The 23,882-nt window shown below is 52.1% G+C and overlaps 13 protein-coding genes across 13 annotated transcripts; 7 read left to right on the forward strand and 6 right to left on the reverse strand.

Moving 5' to 3' along the window:
- Positions 1-269: 269 nt before the first annotated feature.
- Positions 270-1,671, reverse strand: EI97DRAFT_434223 (uncharacterized protein). The gene has a single exon (XM_033798573.1). It carries the CDS (start codon positions 1,584-1,586, stop codon positions 456-458), a length of 1,131 nt encoding a protein of 376 aa, XP_033652910.1. The 5' UTR covers positions 1,587-1,671; the 3' UTR covers positions 270-455.
- Positions 1,672-1,777: 106 nt separating this feature from the next.
- Positions 1,778-2,853, reverse strand: EI97DRAFT_434224 (uncharacterized protein). The gene is made up of 3 exons (XM_033798574.1): positions 2,626-2,853; positions 2,462-2,577; positions 1,778-2,381 (listed from the first exon to the last, which is right to left on the reverse strand). The coding sequence occupies exons 1-3, from the start codon at positions 2,732-2,734 to the stop codon at positions 2,214-2,216; spliced, it is 393 nt and encodes a 130-aa protein (XP_033652911.1). The 5' UTR covers positions 2,735-2,853; the 3' UTR covers positions 1,778-2,213.
- Positions 2,854-2,952: 99 nt separating this feature from the next.
- Positions 2,953-4,488, forward strand: EI97DRAFT_434225 (uncharacterized protein). The gene is made up of 2 exons (XM_033798575.1): positions 2,953-3,793; positions 3,840-4,488. The coding sequence occupies exons 1-2, from the start codon at positions 3,083-3,085 to the stop codon at positions 4,161-4,163; spliced, it is 1,035 nt and encodes a 344-aa protein (XP_033652912.1). The 5' UTR covers positions 2,953-3,082; the 3' UTR covers positions 4,164-4,488.
- Positions 4,489-4,729: 241 nt separating this feature from the next.
- Positions 4,730-6,058, forward strand: EI97DRAFT_434226 (carbonic anhydrase). The gene is made up of 2 exons (XM_033798576.1): positions 4,730-5,376; positions 5,438-6,058. Exons 1-2 carry the CDS (start codon positions 5,223-5,225, stop codon positions 5,947-5,949), a joined length of 666 nt encoding a protein of 221 aa, XP_033652913.1. The 5' UTR covers positions 4,730-5,222; the 3' UTR covers positions 5,950-6,058.
- Positions 6,059-6,227: 169 nt separating this feature from the next.
- On the forward strand, positions 6,228-7,189 carry EI97DRAFT_73392 (uncharacterized protein). Its single transcript, XM_033803039.1, has 3 exons — positions 6,228-6,388; positions 6,449-6,604; positions 6,680-7,189. Exons 1-3 carry the CDS (start codon positions 6,380-6,382, stop codon positions 7,103-7,105), a joined length of 591 nt encoding a protein of 196 aa, XP_033652914.1. The 5' UTR covers positions 6,228-6,379; the 3' UTR covers positions 7,106-7,189.
- Positions 7,190-7,502: 313 nt separating this feature from the next.
- EI97DRAFT_73383 (uncharacterized protein) lies at positions 7,503-9,199 on the forward strand. The gene is made up of 2 exons (XM_033803038.1): positions 7,503-7,932; positions 7,987-9,199. The coding sequence occupies exons 1-2, from the start codon at positions 7,846-7,848 to the stop codon at positions 9,163-9,165; spliced, it is 1,266 nt and encodes a 421-aa protein (XP_033652915.1). The 5' UTR covers positions 7,503-7,845; the 3' UTR covers positions 9,166-9,199.
- On the reverse strand, positions 9,200-9,542 carry EI97DRAFT_73379 (uncharacterized protein). Its single transcript, XM_033803037.1, has one exon. The coding sequence runs from the start codon at positions 9,492-9,494 to the stop codon at positions 9,234-9,236; it is 261 nt and encodes an 86-aa protein (XP_033652916.1). The 5' UTR covers positions 9,495-9,542; the 3' UTR covers positions 9,200-9,233.
- A 606-nt stretch (positions 9,543-10,148) lies between these two features.
- EI97DRAFT_73416 (uncharacterized protein) lies at positions 10,149-11,497 on the forward strand. The gene has a single exon (XM_033803040.1). It carries the CDS (start codon positions 10,341-10,343, stop codon positions 11,490-11,492), a length of 1,152 nt encoding a protein of 383 aa, XP_033652917.1. The 5' UTR covers positions 10,149-10,340; the 3' UTR covers positions 11,493-11,497.
- A 96-nt stretch (positions 11,498-11,593) lies between these two features.
- Positions 11,594-12,684, forward strand: EI97DRAFT_434228 (Formyltetrahydrofolate deformylase). Its single transcript, XM_033798577.1, has one exon. The coding sequence runs from the start codon at positions 11,708-11,710 to the stop codon at positions 12,560-12,562; it is 855 nt and encodes a 284-aa protein (XP_033652918.1). The 5' UTR covers positions 11,594-11,707; the 3' UTR covers positions 12,563-12,684.
- EI97DRAFT_434229 (oxidoreductase) lies at positions 12,565-14,068 on the reverse strand. The gene is made up of 3 exons (XM_033798578.1): positions 13,386-14,068; positions 13,174-13,332; positions 12,565-13,122 (listed from the first exon to the last, which is right to left on the reverse strand). The coding sequence occupies exons 1-3, from the start codon at positions 13,990-13,992 to the stop codon at positions 12,710-12,712; spliced, it is 1,179 nt and encodes a 392-aa protein (XP_033652919.1). The 5' UTR covers positions 13,993-14,068; the 3' UTR covers positions 12,565-12,709.
- A 1,926-nt stretch (positions 14,069-15,994) lies between these two features.
- On the reverse strand, positions 15,995-16,679 carry EI97DRAFT_343787 (Chloroperoxidase; the record flags this gene model as incomplete). The annotated part of the gene is made up of 2 exons (XM_033794756.1): positions 15,995-16,050; positions 16,103-16,679. Coding segments are annotated over 2 exons (633 nt in total), but the record flags the coding sequence as incomplete, so codon positions are not given.
- Positions 16,680-20,448: 3,769 nt separating this feature from the next.
- On the forward strand, positions 20,449-21,829 carry EI97DRAFT_379435 (S-adenosyl-L-methionine-dependent methyltransferase; the record flags this gene model as incomplete). The annotated part of the gene is made up of 4 exons (XM_033795713.1): positions 20,449-20,873; positions 20,926-21,107; positions 21,165-21,277; positions 21,338-21,829. 4 exons carry the CDS (start codon positions 20,449-20,451, stop codon positions 21,827-21,829), a joined length of 1,212 nt encoding a protein of 403 aa, XP_033652921.1.
- A 273-nt stretch (positions 21,830-22,102) lies between these two features.
- On the reverse strand, positions 22,103-23,826 carry EI97DRAFT_400264 (alpha/beta-hydrolase). Its single transcript, XM_033796435.1, has 2 exons — positions 22,950-23,826; positions 22,103-22,903 (listed from the first exon to the last, which is right to left on the reverse strand). The coding sequence occupies exons 1-2, from the start codon at positions 23,470-23,472 to the stop codon at positions 22,209-22,211; spliced, it is 1,218 nt and encodes a 405-aa protein (XP_033652922.1). The 5' UTR covers positions 23,473-23,826; the 3' UTR covers positions 22,103-22,208.
- Positions 23,827-23,882: the final 56 nt, after the last annotated feature.

Genomic DNA, 23,882 nt, shown 5'->3' on the forward strand with positions numbered 1-23,882 from the left:
GGACGGAGATATTTTATACGGGAGAGTCGGGCTGTGTACTTTGTATTTGGGTTGTGGGTTTCGTACGAGATATACTTGTATATTATATTACAGGCAATCCGGCGAGTTTTGGAGTGGTTTTGATCTGTTGAGAACTACAGTAGGGAGTTTGAGAGTGATGCATGGGATCCAATGGGTGCATGACCGGAGTAACCTGCATTGCGTATAACGGAATACAGCTGGCCGCTTACAAAGATGCATTGGAAATGCTAGAACCCTGAGCGATGCCCGAGTGCACTACGCTGAAAACAATGAACACGCGCCTGCAAAATGCGACAGTAAACAAATACGACAAAAACCAAGATATAGGTATCCCGCTGCAAGTCGGCCATCCCACCCAGCCCGTCCCATACCCATACTCCCAGCAAACGCCATATACGCCACGAACCCGTCCTTCGCATATCCAAAAACGTCCCCTAGGCAACACCCAGCGCAGCAAGCCTCCTCTTCACATCCACGGGCCTCGCAAGCTGATTGATAACCACGCTAGAAATAGCGCCCATCCTAACAATAGACACGTACCCCGGCGCAACCTCATTCGCCAACACCTCTACACACCTCAGCGTTTCCTCCTTCGACAGCGGACTACGGATCGAACTCTGCAGCGACTGGAGGAGCGTCGACATTGAAAAGGAGACGCGGGATCCGGGGCCTTTGCCTGCAGCCAGAAGGGACAGCACGCCGAGTACTTCCTCCGAGCGCTGGAGCGCCGCTTGTCGCTGCAGCTCAGCGGGCGACAAAGGAGCCGGAGCCGCCGCTTTAGCAGCCTGTTTCGCCAGAATGCGATCCAGCAGATTCGACTTGCGCACCGCTGCGAATTCTGTGATCTTGGGCTGCGTAGCCTGTGTCTGAGTTTGTGCGATAGGGTCTTCGTTCTCTTTGCCTGTGCTTTCGCGCAACTTCTTCTGCATGCGGCCTTGATACGCGCTCTCCTTCAATTCGCGAAGTCGCTTGCGGCCCTTTTCGCGGATGGGAGCGCTCGCCGCGACGGCGGGGCAGAGCGTGATTTCCGCGAGGGGGAGCTGCGAGATGAATTTCGCCAAGGCGTTGTCGTCGACTACGAAGACCTCCATTGATTTCTGCGTTGTGTCGGCTTTTCGGGGCCGGCCGCGACGGCGGGGTGTAGCGATGGGCCGGGCTGTGAGTGTTGTGCGTGAGCCCTGCGACGTGTTCCACGTCCTCCACAGGTCGTCGAGGCTTTGCATGAACATGGATTGCAGGGCTTCTTCGTTGAGCGGGCCTAGGTTGCATGCTTGCTTGTGTTCGGGGCGTATCTCGAGACAGATCTTGCCGCCGGTGTAGTCGGAGAGGAAGAACGGGTTGTTGATGCCTGAGGGGCCGGCGCTTAAGACGCCTACGCAGAGTCGGATGTCTTCGAGCGTGACTTTTCGCTTCTTCCACACTGCTGAGATTGATTGTGTCAGAGAGCGCAGGTCAACAGGTGTAGCGGTGCCATTGTGCGCGTAATGCAGTGACAAGGCGGTAAGAAACGAGGAGTGGAGGGCGAGGAGATTGACGAGTTCGGAGGGGAGCGCTGCCGGCGCCATTGTAATCGATAGAAAGGTAAGATGGGGTGCTGAGATAGTGTAGACGATGTGCGGAGAGGAATATGTTTTGGCAATGAAGTGGGAGTTGGGAATGCTGGGGTAGTTATGTGATTCACTTTACGCGACTATAGATAACCTTGGCGCGTCTTTTCGCGTTATGCGCGTCGGCCAATCAGAGATCGCATGGAGAGGTGTGGGTCTACATTTTATGACGAGGGAATTGGAATCAGGGAGACCAGAAACAAGTTCCATAGTCTCGCCCGCTTGTTTCAAGATATTCGAACATGCGCTTGGTGCTTGGGCATCGCGTTTGGTAACGGCTGCACACGGTGCGTATAGAGAGACCACACTGCTGATGGGCACCTGTAGGACTATCAGCGCCAAGGATGGTATACAAGTGCGCTGTACGGTATTCGGGAACATGAAAACTGGGCAGTGAAGCGAGGACACCAAAAAGGACTCCGCTCATAGCCCTGGCATCGCGCCACCAAGACAGAGGTAACAGGTACCAAGCATTATCAGATTCGAGCCGAAAAACACCTAGCACAATACCAAACGCTCATGTACATGCCGAACCAGAGTCCAGCTTCCATCCCTTTGGGCATTTCATCGTTCATTACGTGCAGGTTACTTTCCTCCAAACCAGCCGCTGAACCAGCTCTTGGTGTTGCTCGCAGCTTCGGTGACGTTCTTGTCGAACTTGTCGACGGCGCGGTTGCCTTCTCTCCTGGCCTCCTCCAGCTTCTTCTCTGCGTCTACGCGGAGCTTGTGCGCCTCAGCCTTGGCCTGGTCGTTCTGTGTCGAAAGTCAGCGGGTTTCCTCTACACGGAGGAACGAGCATGCAACACTGCCCCTCTAGTAAGAGTGGAACTTACGAGCTCCTGTGCCTTTACGCGGACAACTTCGAAGCCCTCCTCGCTCGCCCTCCTCGCCTCTTTATCCTGCCCCGGAAGGTCACCCTTGAGCTGTCGCGTAGCGGTAGCGGCATCATCTGCTGTAGTCAGTATCTTGTCTGACAAGCAATCGAGACGGTACCCACGCTGAACCTCCTTCTCCGCAAGCTTTGCATTTCCTCCAGCGCTGTAAAGGTAGTACGCAACGCCGCCGGCTGCAGCCGCACCACCCCATCCGAGAACTTTGCGGTTCATGTTTGTGGTGTTGGAATGAGTTGCGTTAAATGAAGATGAGTGTTCAACGGTGCCAAAGGTAGTGTAGGACGGTCGTAGAAAGAGAAGAGTTATACTTGAGGACCAGTGAGATTGGGTGGGATGGCAAGGAACCCACCAACCGCGATGACGTCGTCGCTCAATCCCCGAGCTCCCGCACGGACTTCTCGGCAGACACGCATGGAACCCAAACATCGACGCCAACATTGAAATCCAAACCTGGAACCTATTCATGACTTCGGCACATGAACAGTCATGCTTCCGCAATAACAGCCGGCCATGAGGCGTCTCCCCACAACGTCTCTAGATGTTAGCACCACCAATACCACCATGGCAGAGCGGCCAATAAGCCTTGTGGATCACACCGACGAGGAAGAGGCATCAGCACCCCTGGGTTCCCAGAGCTCCGAAACGTCAAACCCAGACTCGCAAATAGATGTCCTGTACGAAAACCAGCGAGGATGGTTCGTATTTGGCATCCCTCTCTTCTCGTCAAACGCACTCTGGAACTCCAAATTCGACGCCGCGCCCTGGGCCGACGCGAAGTACAAGCCGTCGGCCGTTAATATCACGAACGCGCAAGTGCCGGATCCGAGCTGGACGTGGGAGTGGAAGTCGTGGTACGTGGATATGAGCCAGGACGTGGACGAGGAAGGATGGCAATACAGTTTCTGGTTTCGTGGAGCTGTGTGGCACGGCAATCATCCTTGGTTTCACAGCTTCGTGAGGAGACGGCGCTGGCTGAGGAAGCGGGTGAAGCAGAAGCTGCCGGCGAAGATGAAGGATAACAAGGAGAGATTGTTTGGCGACACGTTCAGCATTCCTACAACTATAATACGAGCGAGCACCGTTGGCACTGAAACGCACCAGAGCGGCGAGCGAACGTCGTCGGATCGAAGGGCGCCACTGGACGAGGAGATCACGGATGTTGGGAAGCTCATGCATGTGCTCAAGGCGTCACCCATTGACAGGGAAAAGATTGCAGCTATCAACAAGTTCATTGAGGAAGGAGGCGAAGAACTCCATTATCTTCCCGAGCAGGTACGGTTCCGTTTTTCACTTGTCATTCGCCTTCTCACAATGTCAGATGCATAACATCATGTCCATGCTGCTCTTCCAAAACTCGCGTCGGCAACTGCTGGCCCATCTCATGGACCGCTTCGAGGCGGCTAAGGAGCATCGAGAAGAGCATAAGAGGCGAGGCGAGCCGGAGGATACGGCAGAGGAGCGCAAAATCAACAATCTCCTGAGAGCTGTCGAAGCTGCCGATGCGGAGTGTAAGAAGCTGGAGTATTGGAGCGACATTCGGAAGCTGGCGGAGGACGGAAAGGCAGGAAACGCCACGGATCCTGCGAGCGGATGGGATCACAGTTGGGAAGGTCTCGATAGGAGTGGACCAGCACATCCTTGAACGTTGCATTCCTGCATAGCGGTTCTGTTTTGGAGTTTTGGATACGGCATTGTTGACACTTTGGCATCGGAGTGTTTCCTTTCTTTGGGGGTGCATGTGTGACTCTTGCTCGATCCCATGTTTTCTCAATCGGATTGCATTACTCTATTTCCTTGTTCCTCACTCGGATAGGGCCGCGGACATGTTAGAGGGGCATACCGATGTGAGTCCATATCCTCACACCTATTCAGAGATTTTCACTTCTCCGCGGTGCCTCGAATTCCTAACGACGCCTCATGGATAAGGCTCCCAGTAGGTCCAACATCAATTCGGACTTTCTAATTTCCGTGTGACGCTTTGTGAACTGGTATTCACTCTGATGCAGTGGGCATAATAAGTTTTCCATGTCGTGCTTTTGCCGCACGTTCAACCAGCATGGCATTTAATAGAGTTGGTGAAAAGAAGCGGGGTCGGAGATCGAGATAAGATGGGATGGGGCCAGATCTCTTGGCGTGAGCACCAAACCTCTTGGGAAAGGATTGACGTCATCGCCCAATCAGCGCCGACTTCCCAGCCACACCCAGGAACGAGTCAACACTTTCAGTTTCTCCTGTGAAAATCCTCTCGTCGCCGGTCTCCGCAGCCATCGCAGCCGTAGCAACCTTGGGAACCCCTCGCGAACTCTCCGGAGTCGGGATCATGGCGTCTCTACGGACCGGGTTGCGGTGGTTGCGCCTGTCGAATAATGGTGGTGAAAAGCAATTCCATCCCAGGTCAGCTGCGACGGCATTGGCACACGAACTATTTAGCTGCAGCAACCCACCTTTGGCCCGCCGTGGTGGGGTTCCTTCTTCCTCGTCCTTTCGTCTCATCCCTCAGTCTCGGTCCTTCACAGTCCTCGCATCTCAACCACAGCTTCCACCGTCTCAATTGGCTTCACACTCCTTCTCGTCCTCCTCGTATCCATCTTGCCACCTCAGGCCACACCAACGACTCCGTCCCGCACCGCCGTACCCCGCTTCGTCGCTCTCCGCCCTTCGATCCTTCTCGACCTCAGCCCCTCGCTCCTGTCCGATAACCATGGCGGAGAAGGCCCAAGTCAAGAAGTACCTGCAGGAGAGCCATGACAAGATCTTCGAGAACAACCGCAAGTGGGCCGACGCCCAGTCCGCAAAGGACCCCCAGTTCTTCGAAGAACTCTCCAAGGGCCAGTCTCCCAACTACCTCTGGATAGGTAAGACAAAGCATCACAACGTTGCAAATATCCGGCCCGACTTATTAACGACTGCTCCCAGGCTGCGCCGACTCCCGCATCCCCGCCGAGGCCATCACCGGCCTCGGCCCCGGCGAGATGTTCATCCACCGCAACATCGCCAACCTCGTCTGCAACGTCGACCTCAACGCCATGTCCGTCGTCGAGTACGCCGTCAGCCACCTCAAGGTCAAGCACATCATCGTCTGCGGCCACTACGGCTGCGGCGGCGTCAAGGCCGCCATGACCCCCCAGGACCTGGGCATCTTGAACCCCTGGCTGCGCAACATCCGCGACGTCTATCGTCTGCACGAGAAGGAGCTGGATACCCTCGAGGGCGAGGCCAAGTACGACCGCCTCGTCGAGCTGAATGTGCTCGAGCAGTGCAGGAATGTCATGAAGACGGCCGCCGTGCAGAAGTGCTTTGCTGAGAATGAGTTCCCCGTCGTGCACGGCTGGGTGTTTGGGTTCAAGGATGGCTTGTTGAAGGATTTGAAGTTTGATCACGCCGCCACGCTCAAGGATATTCAGAAGATTTATAACTTGACGAGTTGAGGGGAGCGGTTGCTGATGGTATTTGAGGCGCATGTGGGACTAGAGGCTAGTGAGGGATTAGAGATGGATTAGGAGTTAGACGGTACGAATATACGAAAGCATATCCTCATGTTCGGTTATCATGTTTTCTTGATTTCAAGCATTTCAAAGCTTGGATGAACTCATCTGTCGATCCGCCCTTTCGGGTCCTAATCTGATACCCTACAGAAGACAAATTAATATAAATCGACCACCAGTAGGGAACCTGCCTGGGGTGTCCGACCCAGAGATGCGCATTCCCAGTCACCTGGGCAATGCATCGCGGGTAATAAACTCACCGAACCCCCTACGCCCGATTAACCGCCAATGTCACATTTCAGCTTGACGACTCCGCGATCTGTACCTTAATCTGGACCCGTGTGTGCGGCTCTCTGCCACATGATAACGTGTTATGGACGACGTAAGTACAGCCGGTTGCCAGACTGACTTCTATCTGCCGCATAGCTAAGCAAACACATAGAAAAGCTCCCCATCAACGTCTACGATCGAGCAGACTTTGATAGGGACATGGGATGCCGATCCTTCGTTGGTAGTGACCAAGGCCGCATGGAATGGTACTGCGCTGTCGGCTGACAGTTGGTATATCTGGGATGGAGAGGCAAGCTTCAATAAGAAGGTTAGTATGGTCCCACCTGATTTCATAGGAAAAGCGCTGGTTGGTGTGATCTGAGTGAGTGACTGACGCACGCAGACAATAATCCGACTGGCCTTTGTCAGTCGGAGTCAGCAATCGGGGGAATCGAAGCCGGTCCTGGGTGCTCTGTCGCGGACCGTGACCGCGGATTATGCATGGTCCGAGCCATGGCAGGATGACCTGAAGGAACTATCAGGTTCGCTCAACTGCAGTCAAAACACCAAATTAGTGATAAAAGTATCCCACAATGGTACCGGACTAGGTTCAGACTTGAAAGAGATATCAAACTCATGGTTTAACCTCCTGTACCGGCCAGAGATCGAAGGAGCCGTAGAAGCTCCCATTCTCTATCTGATATCTCCGTCCGGTGCCGAGATCTCCAGCTTCGATACCAGTCACGAGCAATACGTGCTTGCCAGAACCCCCGTAGGCCACGGGGTTCACCGTAGGCACCTTCTCCATTGCGTCTGTCCCGTTTGGTGACCTGATATTGCCAACAAGCGTGTCAGCGGGACTGCGTTCAACGAGAATGTCGAAGATCACGACGAGCTTGTGGAATAACACGTGTTTGGGTCCATGCGAACACTCTGTTTGTGGTGCGTATATATAAGGCCGGGTTTTTCTGCAAGAGTACTGACACAACCCCGAGAATGCGTACAAGCAGACACTCGGGCAGATCTTGTCGCCGTCAACTCCGAGAAGGATATATACCGGTTGTTCTACATCACGCCGTTGCTCAGAATGTGGACACTGACCACAAACAACACTCAGAGTGGGAACAGAACGCTGGAGTATGGGGAAGCAGTTACCTTCAACGCTCGTGTTCACGCTGGAAAATTCGCAGTTACGGCTGACAGATATGGAGAGGAGAAACCGCGAAATATGTACCTGTACACTCAAGTGAATGGTACTTGAAAAGCAGAGTTTGCGTACCGAGGACGTGGCTGGAGCGAGGAGCCGACGTATATTGTGGTACGGTAACGGTGGTGATGGTCGTTGGGGGCAAAAATGGGTCCTTGTTCACCAGCTTTGCTGGGCACGACTTTTGAGTCTTTCACCGACGCAAGCTACGACACCCACCACGCATTATATTTTGATCTTGGCAAGCGCACGAATCTTTTCTGCGCCTTCTTCTTTCGAGTGCTTTCACAACATAACTTGCAACCGTTGACTTTCAACCTCTCAGCTTCAACTCTACCCACCGGTATATACGACGTTACACTATGGACAACCGCACGTCTAGCAATGAGTCGACGCACCAGGATCCAATGGACCTCGATGGAGCGCAATTCGGCACTACCGCTGCAACAGTAAGCTCGCCACCATCACTGGTCATCGTCGTGTATTTACTGATGTGATAGCAGCAGACCCCAAGTGGAGCTACCGCTCCAACGCGCCCTCCTCCGTCGTTCCCCCTACCACTTCCCTCGCACTTGCCCTTCCCTCATCCTCCACTGCCCTTCGGGCCATTCCCATTTCCTCCACTACCTGTAGGAGCACCAGCGACTCTAGGGGTTCCACCTATGCCATTCCCTTTCCCTCCTCTCCCTCCCTTTGGTTTGCCACCTCTCCCAGGAGCCTTGGGCCCAGGAGCCTTGGGTCCAGAAGGCACTCCCAACCATCCACCTCTCGCACCACAACCCACAGTCACCGGCTCACTCCTACTCGAAATCGCCCTGGACGATATCACCCCATCCTCCACTGGCATATCCCACAAGACCGGTTTTGAGACGATATGCTCCTACAACTGGGTTCGGTCCCCACTCTCTTCCCCAACAATCTACGTACCCGGCGCCCCTCGGAAGTGGACCCCTCCAACCACGCTGCCGCAATCCCTACGACGTTCCAACCTGCCCCATTTCGTCAATGAAAACGCGTTTCGAGCCGCAGAGCACCAATTCGAGCCTGTTTTCCAGGCCATGGCCATTATGAAGCCAGATATGCGCATGAACGACGTCGACGTCGTTAGTGATCGCGGGAGCATGCAACGACTACTGGACTACACTGCGACCAGGAGCGTCAGGAGGCCCTATCTCATTGCCGCTCAACGAGTTAGAAATACTCTGTTCCTGCGAGTGTTTTCTGAAAAGAGTGGGATCGTAGGGGGCCATGCGAGTGGGCACGGGAAGGTTTTCGAGGAGAAGTACACGAGGGATGCGATGGGGCTGGGGGAATTAGGGTCAAGCTTCCACCGTGTAGTGAAGTACGATTTCGGAGGTTTGACGCTCGTGCTTAGGCACGAAGTAGATGCCTATTACGAGGGACCGGAAGTGGGTACGCATCCAGAGCAGCCGCCAGCAAGGGACCAGTATCGGGGACTAGAGGACGTGGGGATAAAGAGCCACAAAAATGCCGCCAGGGTCGAGATAAAAGGGAAAGACATCCCGGCCGCTAAGATGGCGGAGATCAAGACTGCAAAGAAGAGTGGCAACGTCGTGCAGCAGATGTGGCTCGGCCGCAACCCCCTGGCTTATCCGTGGAATCTTCGACCACCATACGGAGGGCGTGGTCAATGCCATCAACGTGACGAACAAAGCGGCTGAGTCCTTTGAGAAGTACGAGTTGGATGAGCAGGAGAGCTTGCGGACGGCGGCGGGGTTGTTGAAGCTTCTTAAAGAGGTGGTGGAAGCGGCGCCAGAAGGGAAGGCGATGTTGAAGTTTCCTGAGGGAAAGGTGGAGGACGGGTATCTGGAAGTCTGGGAGATGAAGGCGGAGGCGTGTATGATTCCAGCCGAGTTTGTCGATAGGTTTTGGTTGCCCGTCGAGGCGGAGGGCTGGGTTGGAGACGCTGTTTCGATGGATTTGGATAATTAGTGGAACGCGATTGAGGGACTCTCACGCCGCCGACTAGCTTGTTCATATATACTGACATTGCACGGATAATATAGAGCGGTTTGTCAATGGCCGACTCATTCACGACCATGTTTACGATGGTTATACTTTCTGACACGCACCTAATTGTTGGACCGCTCGTCCTTAAACGTATATTCGGGAAAGAGCAATGATTCACGACCATATTTTGGATTTGCTAACACGGATCTAACTCTTAAATCCCTCTTCCCTAAAGTTATATTCGAGAAACCGCTAGGTAGTTGAACGCAAAACCAGACCGCCGTCGACCCTCTTCAGCGGACTTAACTCCCCAACCTTTCACCGACCTAGCATTATAACACCTTCCGCAGCTCGTTTAACCTTGGCAATCGCACAGAAAAGAATTCTTTTACGCCTTATTTCTGCTCCATTCCCAACTCATACACCATCATACCATACTTCTCCACAACGGATAGCAGCATGGCTTCCAATGAGATGGCGAAAGCAGACGAAATGGAGCTAGATGGAGAAGATTCCACCACTCCTCCACCATCAGTAAACTCAACTACGCCACATCAAAGCTATATACTTATCAATAAACTAGCAACAGCCCTCCGACAGACATACCGACCTAGCGCCTCAACCTCCCTCACTCCCACCACCGCATCCTCCGCACTTTTCTTTGCCTCCACCACCCATACCATCTGGACTCTTCCCATTTCCGCCACAGCTCCCATTATCAGGGCCTCAAGGAGCCCCAATTCCACCCCTACTCTGGCCTCCGCTCCCTCCACTACCATCCATAGGGCACCCTTCAGGGCCCTTCCCTAGCCTACCGAACCTCCACCCTCTCTCTACCCTACCGCATCCCAGTGCCCAGTACAGATATGTGGATACGTATGACAACATGCTGTCCTCGATCCGAACATACCTCGCACAGAACACGGGGCCCCTCCTCCTCGAGCTCTCTCCCGACGATGTCACACCGTCACAAATCCCCATTCACAAGGCCTTCACCACCATATGTAGCTACAACTGGAAAATCGCCCCCCTCGCCTTCCCAACTATATTCGTCCCCGGTGCGCCGCGCAAATACGTCCCTCTGCCCCTCCCACAGCACTTCCCCTTGGACCAGGGAACATACTACATGAATGAGAATGCATACCGCGCCCCTCGACACCGGTATGAGCCGATGTTCCAGGCCATGGCTATCATGCAGCCGGACATGAGAATGAATGCGATTGACGTCGTCGTCGACAGAGGCTGTCTAAAGCCGCTGATGGAAGTGGCCGGGAAGAAGAATAGGAGAAAGCCGTTCTGCATCGCCGCGCAACGGATTCGGAATACCTTGTTTCTGCGCGTAGCTGGCGGGGGGAAGGACCTTGCGCATGGGAATGGGAGCAGGGGACATTCGTTTGAGAAGGCGTTTACCATGGCCTTCATGGGCATGGGAAGCGACGCATTGAGTCACTATAGGGTGCACGAGTATGACTTTGGCGGACTGAGAATGCTGGTCCGATGCGAGGTCGACGCATTTTATGAGCATCCGGATTATGAGTGCGCTCCTGAGACGGCGCCGTCTCCAGACCAGTACATGGGGCTAGAGGACGTTGGACTCAAAGGTCATGCGGATGCGACGAGAGTCACGATTCGCGGGAAAGACGTTGCGCCGCATAAGATGGCGGAGATCAAGTCTCGCGTCAAGGGCGGCGACACTGTACCGCGCGATGTGATTTCGCAGATGTGGCTAGGGAGGACTCCCTGGCTTATAAGGGGAAAGCACAAGGACGGCAAAGTGTCCGAGGTCACGGTCACGAATGAAGGGGGATATACATTTGATCGGTATGAGTTGGGTCAGCAGGATGTGTTGAGGAGGACAGCTGGGCTGTTGACGCTGCTGAGGGAGGTTGTCGGTGCGGCTCCTGGTCAGAAGGCGATGCTTGTGTGGCCGGTTGCGAAGGCGGAGTGTTTGGAGGTCAGAGAGATGATATCCGAGCCTGACATGATTCCAGGGGAGTTTGTGGAGCGGTTTTGGCTACATAGCTATGCGGACGATTAGACATGCTACACTGAGCATGGAGATAACAAAGCACGTCTTGCCACTTTAGTAGTTGTTCATGCCAAGACATGGAAATTTGCCGAACGCGGCAACTAGCAGAACGACACCTTTTTGAAAATTCCACGTGGGTCACTTCGACACTGTGAGAACATCAGTGCTGTACCCGGATTCAACATCTCCCCAATACACGCAAAAACCTCACGGAGTCGCTCAACATGGCCTCAAAGAAAACGGACGACCACTACTTGACGTTGTCCTGCCCTGATGCATCCGGCATCGTGCACGCCGTCACTGGACTGTTGGCTGCACAATCCCTCACAATCGTGGACTTGCAACAATTCTCAGACCCAGTATCCAACACGTTCTTCATGCGTGTCCATTTCGGATATGCCGCCGACCTGTCAGGATTGCACGCTTCCCTGTCCAAGCTTGCCGAAGACATGAAAATCGACTACGAGATCCGCCGCGTAGATGAGAAACCTAAGGTCCTCATCATGGTATCCAAGATTGGCCACTGCCTCAACGATCTCCTTTTCCGGGTCAAGAGCGGCCAATTGAAGATCACAGTCCCCGCGATCGTGTCGAACCACCCTGATTACAAGGATCTGGCGGCAAGCTACGGCATCCCATTCTACCACCTCCCCATCACAGCGGAAACCAAGGCGCAGCAGGAATCCCAAATCCTGGACCTCTGCAAGGAGCACAGCATTGATCTCATTGTTCTCGCACGTTATATGCAGGTCTTGTCACCCCACCTTTGCAGCGCAATGTCTGGGAAGATTATCAATATTCATCACTCTTTCTTACCCAGCTTCAAGGGCGCAAAACCATATCACCAGGCATATGAGCGTGGCGTCAAGATTATCGGGGCGACGGCACATTTCGTTACCAAGGATTTGGACGAGGGACCCATCATTGAGCAGAGGGTGGCGAGGGTCGATCACGGCATGACCCCGAAGGAGCTGGTGGAAGAGGGAAGCAATGTCGAGAGTCAGGTGCTTGCGGCAGCCGTCAAGTGGTGGAGTGAAAGGAGGGTCTTTTTGAACGGCGCGAAGACGGTAGTGTTCTAGGCGGAAAGAAGCGCGAATCGATCATTCACAACGTATATAGGATCAACTAGATGATGCGGAAGCACAGCAATATCGCAGAGATAAAAGTCAAATGGGTAAAGTACTTTAGCGTCTGGTCACCGTTTTCAATATCATTTCAAAGTGCATTCAGAGCCCACCGTCCTGCTCCCACTTCTTATAGAACCCATCAATCAGTCTGGCAATCTCCCTCGCATCTTCAATATCGACCCATCCATCCCCTTTCTCTTTCCCATCCGCAAACGCATACAATGGAACTTGCATGGCCGCCGCAATTGGGCCGATCTCGTCGTTTACATTCTCCCACTTCCACTCCACGTCTTCTGCCTCCTTGGAGCCACGTCGCCATACCTTGATCTTCGCTTCCTGCCCTGGACCCGCAAATTCGAGCCCCGGGGGGGACCCAGCGGTGAGCTGGATTTGCCCAGACTCAAGGGTAATGGTGAAGTTGGCGGTGGGTGTTCCCGGAAACGGTTGCCCCGAGCGGAAAACGTAGTGGAAAGAAGCACCCGGTACGACATATTGAGATGGCTGGAGGCGCGCTACAGGAAGGGGTTAGCAAGAAGCAAGGAGAGCGATTGCTAAGAGCTTACCGGTGAAGTGTAGGATATCCGGCGTGTCCCTGGTGACGGTCTTGATCGTCTTGCCCGTCGCTGGATCGACGAGTTTCACCTCCGGACGCCGAATCTGCATCTGCGAAGAAATGGACTCGGGAACCAGGTTACCCAACACGGAGAATATGTAATCGAGCGCTGAGATGACGGTCAGAAAACCCGCTGAGATTGTACAAAACCATGGCACCTACAGTGTCCCCCAAGGATAACAATGGGGTTTCCCCCGTACCTTTTCTCGGTGAAGTAGAACAGTTTCTCCGGCAACACTGTGGGATCCTCCTCCCCGTTGTAAAAACTAACATCCGCAGTCAACACCTTCCCCAGACTGCCCCCCTGAATCAGTTCCTTGAGTTTAAGCACAGGCGGCAGCCAGCGCCGCTGCAGTCCAATCCCCACGCGCGAACCAGACTTCCTCGCCGCTTCAACGAGCTCATCCGCATGCGCGAGATCCTGCGCGATAGGCCACTCGATGAAGACATCCTTGCCGGCACGGATGCTCGGCAGCACCGTCTCAAAGTGCTTGTCGACGCGCGTGTTGCAAATCACGACATCGATGTCTGGGTCGTTGGCGAGGTCTTCGGGAGTCCCGTACGCCTTTGTGTCGGGTGGGAGATTGTAGTGCTTGATGGCGGCTTGGGCGGCCTCCACGCTGCTGTTTTGCAGCGCCGTGATGGTGAATTTGGAGCGGCCTTGTTCGGTGAGGAGGTTGGGGAGGTGGGCGCGGGAGGCCCAGGAGGTGGCTGCTGTGGAGGAGAGGCCGATTAGGGCGGTGCGGAGGGGTTGGTGCTTGGGGGCCATGGTGGAGGGGGGGATTTTATGGATGGTATGTCACTTTTCTGGTTGGGTAGGTGTGCAATTGGATGGTGAAGTGGGTTGCTGCAATTTATATAGTGCTCATTGCGCTGCTTATAAGTCTTGTGAGTTCAAAAGTTGGATTTGTAATACGCAGGTTTACGCCCGAATGTCGACATTGACAGTGCCCAATGGCAGCACCGGAAGATTGGTAATACAGCTTACATTGCATCAAAGTAATGGTACTCGCGCGTAAACCTAGGAGTAATGATTGTGATGGTGGGAGAACTTCTCGGTTCTTTTTGCTGTCGCCTACCGGTTTACGGGCGATTGGCGAGTACTGCAAGATGGACGAACTTCTGCTCTATTGTAGAATTGGAAATCAATCGCTCCATTAAATTATCTAGGGAGGAACTGTGAGGGTTTACCTGAAAAATGCACCAACGACCATGTTTCTGGGTATGCTGCGTAAGGAATGTGTAGTAAAGTCATTAATCTGATGTTGAATTTGTAATCCTTGATCCACAGAGTGGCCATGCAATAATTGGCAAGTCCGCCCAATTGAATACTATTGTGTGGAGACGATTTCGGTTTTGGCTTTTCATCGTCTTTAAGTTTGATTTACTCTTGGTGCGATGACCGGCTCCATAGGTCGACTTCTTGACAATGCGTAGGCCTGTCTTAATTATCGCATAGCCGTTCTTATGCACCGTTCATGGTGTAAAAGTAACTCAACCCTTAGAGACTTTACGACTAAGAGTTCTTTTATGCTATCTGAGCTCATTAGTAAAACATAGCATCATCCTTTGCGTAGAGTGGTGTCGAGACGGAGGTTGATTGTCGTGGGAGAGTGAATGTGTTCCTCCGCGCTAACCTAGAAAGGCTTAGCAATCGACTAGTGCTCACTCCAAACCTCTACAGTGAAACATTTCGCACGAGAATGGGGTTCCCAAGGATTCACGGACGAGGAACTGGACTAATGCTCGGGATCGGTATTATATTTCCGTCAAGTAATTGTGAATACAGCTACAAACATCCCGAAATGATTCAAGCTCAATACAGAGCTGATTTGGTGCTAATGTCTCCGTCGATACAGTACTTATTCCATCGTCATGGAAAGTAGTATATACTTGTGCGTAAAGGAGCAATGGCAGTGACTTCCCATTAGTCTGCACTCGGCATATCAGCGTAGAATTCATCTTGTCACGGTTATTGCGCTTGCGAGCTGTTTATTTAGTACTATTATTGACAGTCATTCTTTATATAGAGAGCCCGTCAACAGAGCCTACTGTAGGACATAGGCAAGTGTTAGCAGCGAGACTCATCGCCAAGGGCAGTATCCATACATGCCAGTACAGGTCTACGAGGTATTTAACATAACTACCATAGCATATTCAAAGACGGTTAGGGTCGTAGAATGTGCAGTTCTCCCAGTCAGAAGCTCGATTTCCTCTGTACTCACTCAACGTCCCTCGAATTATTCGCAACGCTCCTTTGGCCGAAGTTGTTGCGGTAAGGATATTAACGCGGGTAAGTTGCCGTCCACTAACTAATACCTAGACTAAGCGCAAGTATATCCAAGTCGTCATGCTCTATGTCGCTCCACTAGGTCGTGAATGGGCTTAAAATGGGCATCTGCAGACGGTGCAGCTGATCACAACATGCACGCGAGCACAGCTGAAAGTCCGACGGAGTCGGCATATAAAATAAAATTGCCAATTCAAGATGGGAGTGCAGAAAGTCCGCAATGACCTTGTCAAAAAATTTACATAATCCATCTAAAGCCGGTATCGAGATCAAAAGATATTAACTGGAATCGTCGCACCCAACACAGAGTCCCACATCGATATTACCATCTTTGGTCACTGCAATCTGGGTCTCGTCATTTTCGTGGGCACACTGGAATATCGTGCGTTGTGTCGTTATTCTGCGGCGTCTCGCCAAACCAGAGCGACTTCTCTGGTGTCGCAAGTGCCTCCTCCATCACGCTTTGCGCCATGACAAACCCATTGACTTGATCTTTCGGGGGTCGCCACCCCTCCCTGAATGGAAGACGCTCTTGTTCTGGTAAACAGTCAGTTATCCGTATTTTTGCGAATACTAATCCATCACTCACCAAAGAGGATTCGGACAAACTCCCTTTTCGTCTTTCCGGTGCCATCGACCATTGTCTTCATGTACTTTATTGTCTCGGCGTAACTCGTGATTTGATGTTGGGATTCATACGTGAAGCCCGGGGTATTCTTACGAGACCACTGAACCATGGCGTAGCGGGCAGCAGCCGCTTGCTGAAGCGTAATGTAATCGGTGGTAAAGTGTTTGAAGAATCGAGCAAAAGTTGCTTTGTCGAACTTGGCAACACCCTTCTCGCCACTGAAGGCAAAGTCCACTCGGGACAAGGACGCATCATGCTCAAAAGCATTATGCTTGTTTAGATGTGGAAGATCAAATCTGCCAGTTGCAGCACCTTCAGGATTCGTGAGGAGACCAAGTTGTGAAACGATAGTGGCGAGCTCGGGACTCAGGTTGAAGGTTTGCGTCAAGGCATTGACGAGGTCAGGGACAGTGAGATTCCTTCCATCATGGTTTATAATGTGATGGTTGGCGAGGCTGTTCATAGCGGGGCAAGGCCCGCGAACATCATTCTTCCCCGGAGGAGCCCAGTTTTGAAAGTCTATAGCAGCGAGTGCCAGACTGCTCAAGCCTAGGCATGAGAAGAGGTATTTGAACATGATGACGGATTCAAATTAATGTATAAAGGGAGCGTGAGGGTATGTTGCGCCAGTGCCTTCAAAACACCTGGACCAGCACAGAGAGCTCATCTTATATCCTTGACACCTTTTCACACATCTTTCCAAGAGCAGCAATCTTTACATCCTGAAGTGGCGTATCTTTCAGTTGAACTTAGTTTAGGCGGCATGCTATCGTACTCGGTGAAGGTCAAAAACGCCGCGTGGAGTGAAGTGAGGGATGTCGCGGTGCGTATCGAAGCTTGTGCTTTTTCGTGGCGACCATCGAGCACCACGGAACTCAAAGAGTATCCGCCACCGTTTGTTGGAGGCGTAGACTAAGCAATAGTGAGACTAAGAGGAGTTGAAGCCGGTGCGAGCAATACGACGCTGGTGCCTGGGCAGAATTCTGTTGTATGAGAGGCCATCGAATTCCCCGAATTAGCTCGTGCTGCCCACGAGGTGGCCACGCGAGTTCGCCTCAGAGATTAGTCCAGATGGTAAAATTAGCGCGGATCCATGTCTCCTCGCACACGGACGGCGTCTGAGTCCCTTTGGCACATGTTGCGGACCTTACGAGAGTCGAAGCCATTTTTCGGTGTCTTGGAACTAAGTTTCCCAATACGAGGGATGCTGACGTCGTGGCGCTAGAGTGTATCCATTACGCTGTCGGCTATGAAACTGGCAAGGAATGGTGAAGGCCATCAATGTACGAATCAACCGACAGCCACGAGGCGCCGGCAGTGCATTGCGATGCCAGGACAACTGCATCTATTGAGGCTAGAAAGCCCGGAAAGGCTTTAGAAGCATGGGAGAAAAATCGATGGTTGAAATTGTGTCTATCAGCCACGGGCCGCGGACTATGAGGGTGAAATATGGTTAGGGTGGGATAAGAATGATATATGAACCAATACTAAGGTGATAGAGCCTTATCGCCCACCCGAATAACTTATCATCAAATTTATGCACACACCCAGATGAACTCATATGTTGTGTTACTAACCTTTGACGACCTCGACGAAATTAACTTCCTTTACTTCTCAAGGAACTCAGAAAGCGGAACTCTATTCAAAACATATATGAAATCTAATCATAACGCTCTGTACGGACTGCCACGACCCTGGAGTGGCGCTGGGCATACACTGATCTGTTGCAAACCTTGTGGCAATACTGCAGGAAGGGAACATGGAGATTGGACTGCAGCTCTAACTATTGTAGCCTGCGGTCCATGCAAAACAAGGGCGTGAGTCGATCGTGTGTAGTTTACATACCCAAACATCGCCGCACGGTCAGTCTGACGATGACAGGCACACAGGCCAACGCCCGCGAGCTCGTCAGTTAGCCACGGCCTAAGAATGCGGCAAGCGGAGCGTCCAACCGGACGAATTACTGTGCCCCCATAGCAGAGAAAATAATAAACCAAGTACTTAACCGAACTTTGCAGTGACAGAATGGCGGGCCCACGCTAGCGTACCCCTATCCACAGTCCCATTCCACAGCACCAAGAGAATAGTAATCAAGTACTTCCCCGACGTTTGCAGTCCGAAAATTGGCGGCCATGCAAGCATATCCCCCGTCCTCTTCCCGGATCTATTGATTTTATCCTAGTTGAGCCCTAAGATGAGTTTTTTTTTGGTGGCTGCAGGTAGCTGCGTCCCTCAAGGCCCGGCGTCGCCAGGGATGAAACCGTGTGAGCCTCAGAACACGGTGCCCTAGTCGAGATGCCTAGTGTAGCTCGATTTCCCAACAAGTACTCGTAAAGAATTCTCGAATAGAAGGGCCACTAAAACCGGCCAGAATGCGGGTTCCAGAAGTGCGCTTCAGAAGAGAATGAGGTGCTAGACGGTATTGGGCTGGGAAAGACGTGCAACTATTCATCTATGACATCCATACCTTATAACGCAGATGCCAGAGAGCTTGTGCATACAGTGTCAAAAGGTTCGCCGTCGTGATACAGGACGTTCGTTGGGGTGAGGTCGCGTATAACGGAGGAATTGACCATATCAGTGACACGGTGCTCCGCCTAGAAGGAAACAAAAACGGGACCGCCTTGACACTTCGGTGCTTTGCAATCCTCCCTGTCTCTGGGTCTAGTGGTGACCGTGTTGCATTCAACAATCTCATAGGCTGGGTCAAATCAGCGTACAGAACCAAGAGCTGCTGGTGTGCTGGGTAGTCGAAACGAGGAGGTGAGGATGAGGTTGAGTCTCAGTGATACGCCGTTCCACCGAGTCGCTTTCTCGGATACGAAATACGATTTGATATCGCCATGTGAGAGCCTTTCCCATGTGCCATTTTCCCGTCTTCAGGTAAGTTATGCAGCAGTGCATGCCTTCTTGGCTACAAGGTAGGTGCAGTTGTCTGGAGCCAAGGTTGCTGGTACCCTGAGTAGGCTAAGCCAAACGTGTATAATGAGGGTTCTGTCTACGGAGCTTCGGCGCTTAACGTCGTTATTCCACCGCGAATCTGGGCCCCAATTGCGCCATTCACAGATAAGATTCAACACTGATCCGTGCTTGCGGAGCTTACGCTCCGGACAGCAAGCGCCCGTGTACTCCGCAATCTATTGAATCTCGGCGGGAACTTGAGTGGGTTGCCCCAGGGTGCCAACGAGGTGTCGATGTGATTCTGGTACGACCTGGGGTGTAAAGGACCCTGCATCATACCGCGGCCTTCGCTAAAGTACACAATACGATCTGGAACATGCGAAAGCATGCTTGCCCTAAGGTAGCCAAGCACTCTGTGGCATTTTCTCCGTAATGCGAAACTTGCTGCAGTTCGTGCATGCATAGAACCAGCATTTATGGCGCTTCAGGCGGATGGAAAAAATGACAACAATGGAACTCTGATGTAACGGTGCTCTCGGACTCTGGAAAAGTCAAGCGACATAGCCGTGGTTTAGGGTATCATTTAGGAACCTGAACCAGCGGTGGTCCAGGGGTGGCGGCGTTGCTGACAACAGTCTACCGTATCCAGGCAGACCTGCCGATAAGGATACGGGTGTAATTCGTGGCTAATCCATGTCCTGTACAACATCGATAAGCTCCCGTAGCTCCCGTTGTGGACACCCGCCGTTCTTAAGCATGGGTAGAACAACACCCTGGGGCCGCCAGCCAGGCTGCTGATACCCACGCCGTATCCGACCGGCGGATCCTTCCAATCTAGCAGCTGTTGCTTTTCTACCTTGCCGAATCGAACCTAAGTCAAGGTTCATGGCAATGGATAAAAGTTACAGTTACGACAATTGCATCGGGATTCCTCTCCTAGTTGCTATTCATGGCCAGTGCTCTGGACGTACAAACTCTAAGTGCCAAAGGCTTCGCTTACCAGATATCTGCAGACCGGAAGGTCTAATTACAGCTAATTAGTAATTTTGTATGGCTTGGATAATGTAAGAGCAGTTTCAGGCACGTCAGAGCGATGCTAGACGACAGTGAATACGGAGTCGGTTCAGAATAACGCGGATGCAAGGCTTAACCTCTTCCTCGCACTCTGACTCTTAAGAATCTGAATTCGAGTACTCCAAAGCCGCTAACAGAAGCGCATCTCTCATACCCACAGCCACGGCAACGCTTTCTACACGATGTCTCCATGCAATAAGCGCGAAGAGGTAACGATCCCGATCCTTGCGACTGATATCAACAAGCACTGCAACCAGATAGCATCATGGCTGCAATCCACCTCCTACAGCTCTCCAAACTTTTCCGCATCCTCCCCTCCTGATATCTCTTCCATGCCCGGCTACGAAAACATTCGTGCTGGTCTCAATGACGCCGCCCTTGATCTCCTACGATTGGTCAATGGACCAAAAAACACGCTACGTGAATTGTTCTTCTCGCACTACGACCTAGCAGCATTGCAGGTTGCGCTAGACAAGAAGTTTTTTGATCATGTCCCTTTGCCAACCAGCCTCGAAAACAACGCTGCAAATGGAAGTTCTGGCAGCCACGCGACGGGAGCTTCGGACACTATCTCAGCGGCCGACTTAGCGGATGAAGCGGAGATGGATGAAGACAGAACAGCTCGAATTCTACGACTGTTGGCCACTCATCGCATATTTGAAGAAGTAGGGGAAGGTGAAACAGGCATTTTTCGTCACACTTCGCTCTCGGCTCTCCTCAAGCGAGATCAGGATTTCAATGCCACGGGCGACATGCAGTATGTATACTAATACAGGAAGATTTGTCGGCGCGACTGACGGAGGACACAGAATGGATGACATGTTAAGAGCGGCGTCCGAAACGTCGACCGTAGTCAGGAAATCGCCGTATGTTTCAGACACAACTCATTCGGCCTTCCACACACGGTTCGGCATGCCGATGTACAAGTATTACGAACTTCACCCGCAGAAGGGCACAAGGTTCGCCCAAGCAATGAGCAGTTGGAGCCAACGTAAGTCCTCAGTATTCGCTGTCACATATACGTGATTTGTTCCTGATATCGTTCTAGTTGATCGTCAAGTGAGCGAACTGCGTGAGAGCTTTTCTTGGGGAACTTTGAAGGACGGTACGGTTGTCGACATCGGTGGAGGGAGTGGACACATCTCCATCGCCCTTGCTAAGGTATGAGCTAGCCTGAGAACGTGACAGAAAAGAGGCAATTGGTAAAGCTAATACCCGCAGCAATTTTCCACCCTGAACTTCATTGTTCAAGACATCTCTCCTCACATGCTCTCCCAAGCCCGTGAGACCATAGCCGACGACTCCTCTCTATCTAGGCGTGTCACCTTTCAGCAACACGACTTTTTCGACGAGCAACCCATCACCTCCGCCGCTGCGTTCCTCCTCCGACAAGTGTTACACAATTACGCAGATGCGGGTTGCATTAAGATTCTTCGGGCTATAGTGCCAGCTCTCGAAAGGTGTGCGCCGGGAACTCCACTATTGATCAATGACGTGGTCCTTCCAGAGAGTGGCACGGTTACTCGGTACGAGGAACACCATCTCAGGCAGGTAGACTTCTGCATGATGGTTGCGCTTGGGGCAAAGCAGAGGAGCGAGAAGGAGTTCCTGAACCTGTTGAAAAGCGCAGACGACAGATTCGAGGTCAGAAGGGTGTGCAGAAATCCGCTCGGAGTAGGGTTGGTTGAGGTTGTATTGGGGATGCATTGTTAGGATGCTGCGAAATTGCTTTCATTTAGCTTCTTCTTCAGTCCTATGCCTTTTACAAAGACGAGCAGAATATATATGACTTCTTGAATCTGCTTTCCACACAAAAGCATTTATTTCACCGGTTCAAGTGCACCGCAAATCTATCGAGCCATTTGGGCCACTTCCGTCTTCATCGTTGCGAAACGCAACAATCTAACCAGGATAAGATCATAAATCAACTGTGGTGATTGTGACCTCAAGAGCGGTGGAAATATCACATGAAAAAAGGCACCATAGCGCAATATATATCAGAATTGATCAGCTTGAAGGCATGTATTCAGCTTCAAACTGTAGCAGCAATTATGGAAGCGTAGAACTATCAGGTGGTCATGAAGAGGCTGCATCATAAGTAGCCACTGTTTCCAGGAACTACGTTGTAAGCTCCCCCATCCTTGCCAAACATAGCCCTCAAGTCCGATACAACAGCTTCCGGATTTTCCCAAGCAGCGAAATGTCCGCCTTTCGCATGCTCCTTCTCGTACACAACCGGACCCAATGTATGATTCCAAAGCTTCGGCAACAGGAGGAGGTCTTTGGGAAACCTGGAAATTCCGACTGGCACTTCCGAGTATTCTTGAGCAGCAGCAAATATATTTGGATCCCTGTGTTCCATCGCATAGAAGATATAGTTGGTCGCGGCCGGCCCAGCCTTCGAGAAGTAGTAGATGCTGATCCATGTCAAGATCTCCTCATCGGTCCAGTTGTAATCGTCGACCCAATCATGAAACTTCTCGTAGATCCAAGCCAGAAGGCCGACAGGGCTATCAGCCATGAAGTAGGCGACTGTCTGAGGCCTGGTAGCTTGCTTGCGGAAATACCCATTACCCTCGGTGTTGAACCACTGAGTGCGGCCCAAACCAGCGAGCTCACTGGCCGTCAGAGGGGTTGACTGGCATTTAGCATGCAGTTCCGGATGAGAATCCTCCTTGGGTTCCGCAGGCGCGACATTGCTTAATAGATGGGCTTTGACATGCTCCGGCCCGTACTTGAGGGCCAGAAAGCGTGCAGTCAGATAGCCAAGGTCTCCTCCTTGTACAACTATTGCAAGTGAGCGAAGGCCATCTATCTGTATTATTCTACGCACCATACTCATTATAACCCAGGGCGAGCATGAGCTTGTGACAGGCTTCCGCGTGCTGATCAATATTGAAGTCCTTCTTCATACTCGGTGACGAGAATCCAAAGTCGATTAAGCTTGGTGCAACCACATGGAATGCTGGGAAATCCGTACCACCCTGAAGGAGTTGCGGTAGGATCTTGGTCACCTCTATGAAGCTTCCCGGCCAACCGTGTATGAACAGTAAAGGGATGGCATTCTTCACCCGGCTGGTTTGATAGACGAAATGGAGCTCATAATTGCCGAAGCCATCAATGGTGACGTCTGTTGTGTACTGTGCAAACTCGTTAAGTTTTCTCTCCACTTGACGCCAATTGAACTCGTCTTTCCAGTACTTGGTCAGCCTCTTTATATCGGTCAAAGGCGAACCTTGAGCCCAAGGTTCAATATCCTCAGTCTCGTGGGGGAAGTCGGTGAGAGCAAGCTTCTGCCTCAAACGATTGAGCTTCTCTTCCGGTACGGCAATCTGAAAAGGTTTGATTGGCGACATATTCTGGTTATTGTCAGGTTTATCGAGAGAGATGAATGTTTGGGTTGAGGCAAGATGGGAATCGACTGCGAAAAGAGGCACAGCTCATGCACAAGCGAGGCACAGCCAAGATGCGGTGCAACCCTGGCCCCCCAAAATATTAGGCTCAAGGAAACACAACATGAACCATGTGGAACATGAAGAATGCTCCGCGATCCAAGTCGGGGGATCGGCTTTGTCCCTGAGCGGTTACCTAAGCAGAGAATGAACAGAAGTCGTGATTGCGGGGCATACTCGGGTCCGCGCCCAGACGGTATACATCGGATGAGCTGTTATCCTGTTATCGAGGCGCAGCGGGATACGCATGGTATTTCGGCCCAAAGCCGGTGGATCAGTTAAGATGCAAGCCCTTGTATTGTGGCTGCCCCGTA

Source organism: Westerdykella ornata, assembly GCF_010094085.1.
Source record: "Westerdykella ornata strain CBS 379.55 unplaced genomic scaffold EI97scaffold_14, whole genome shotgun sequence".
Lineage (NCBI taxonomy): Eukaryota > Fungi > Ascomycota > Dothideomycetes > Pleosporales > Sporormiaceae > Westerdykella > Westerdykella ornata.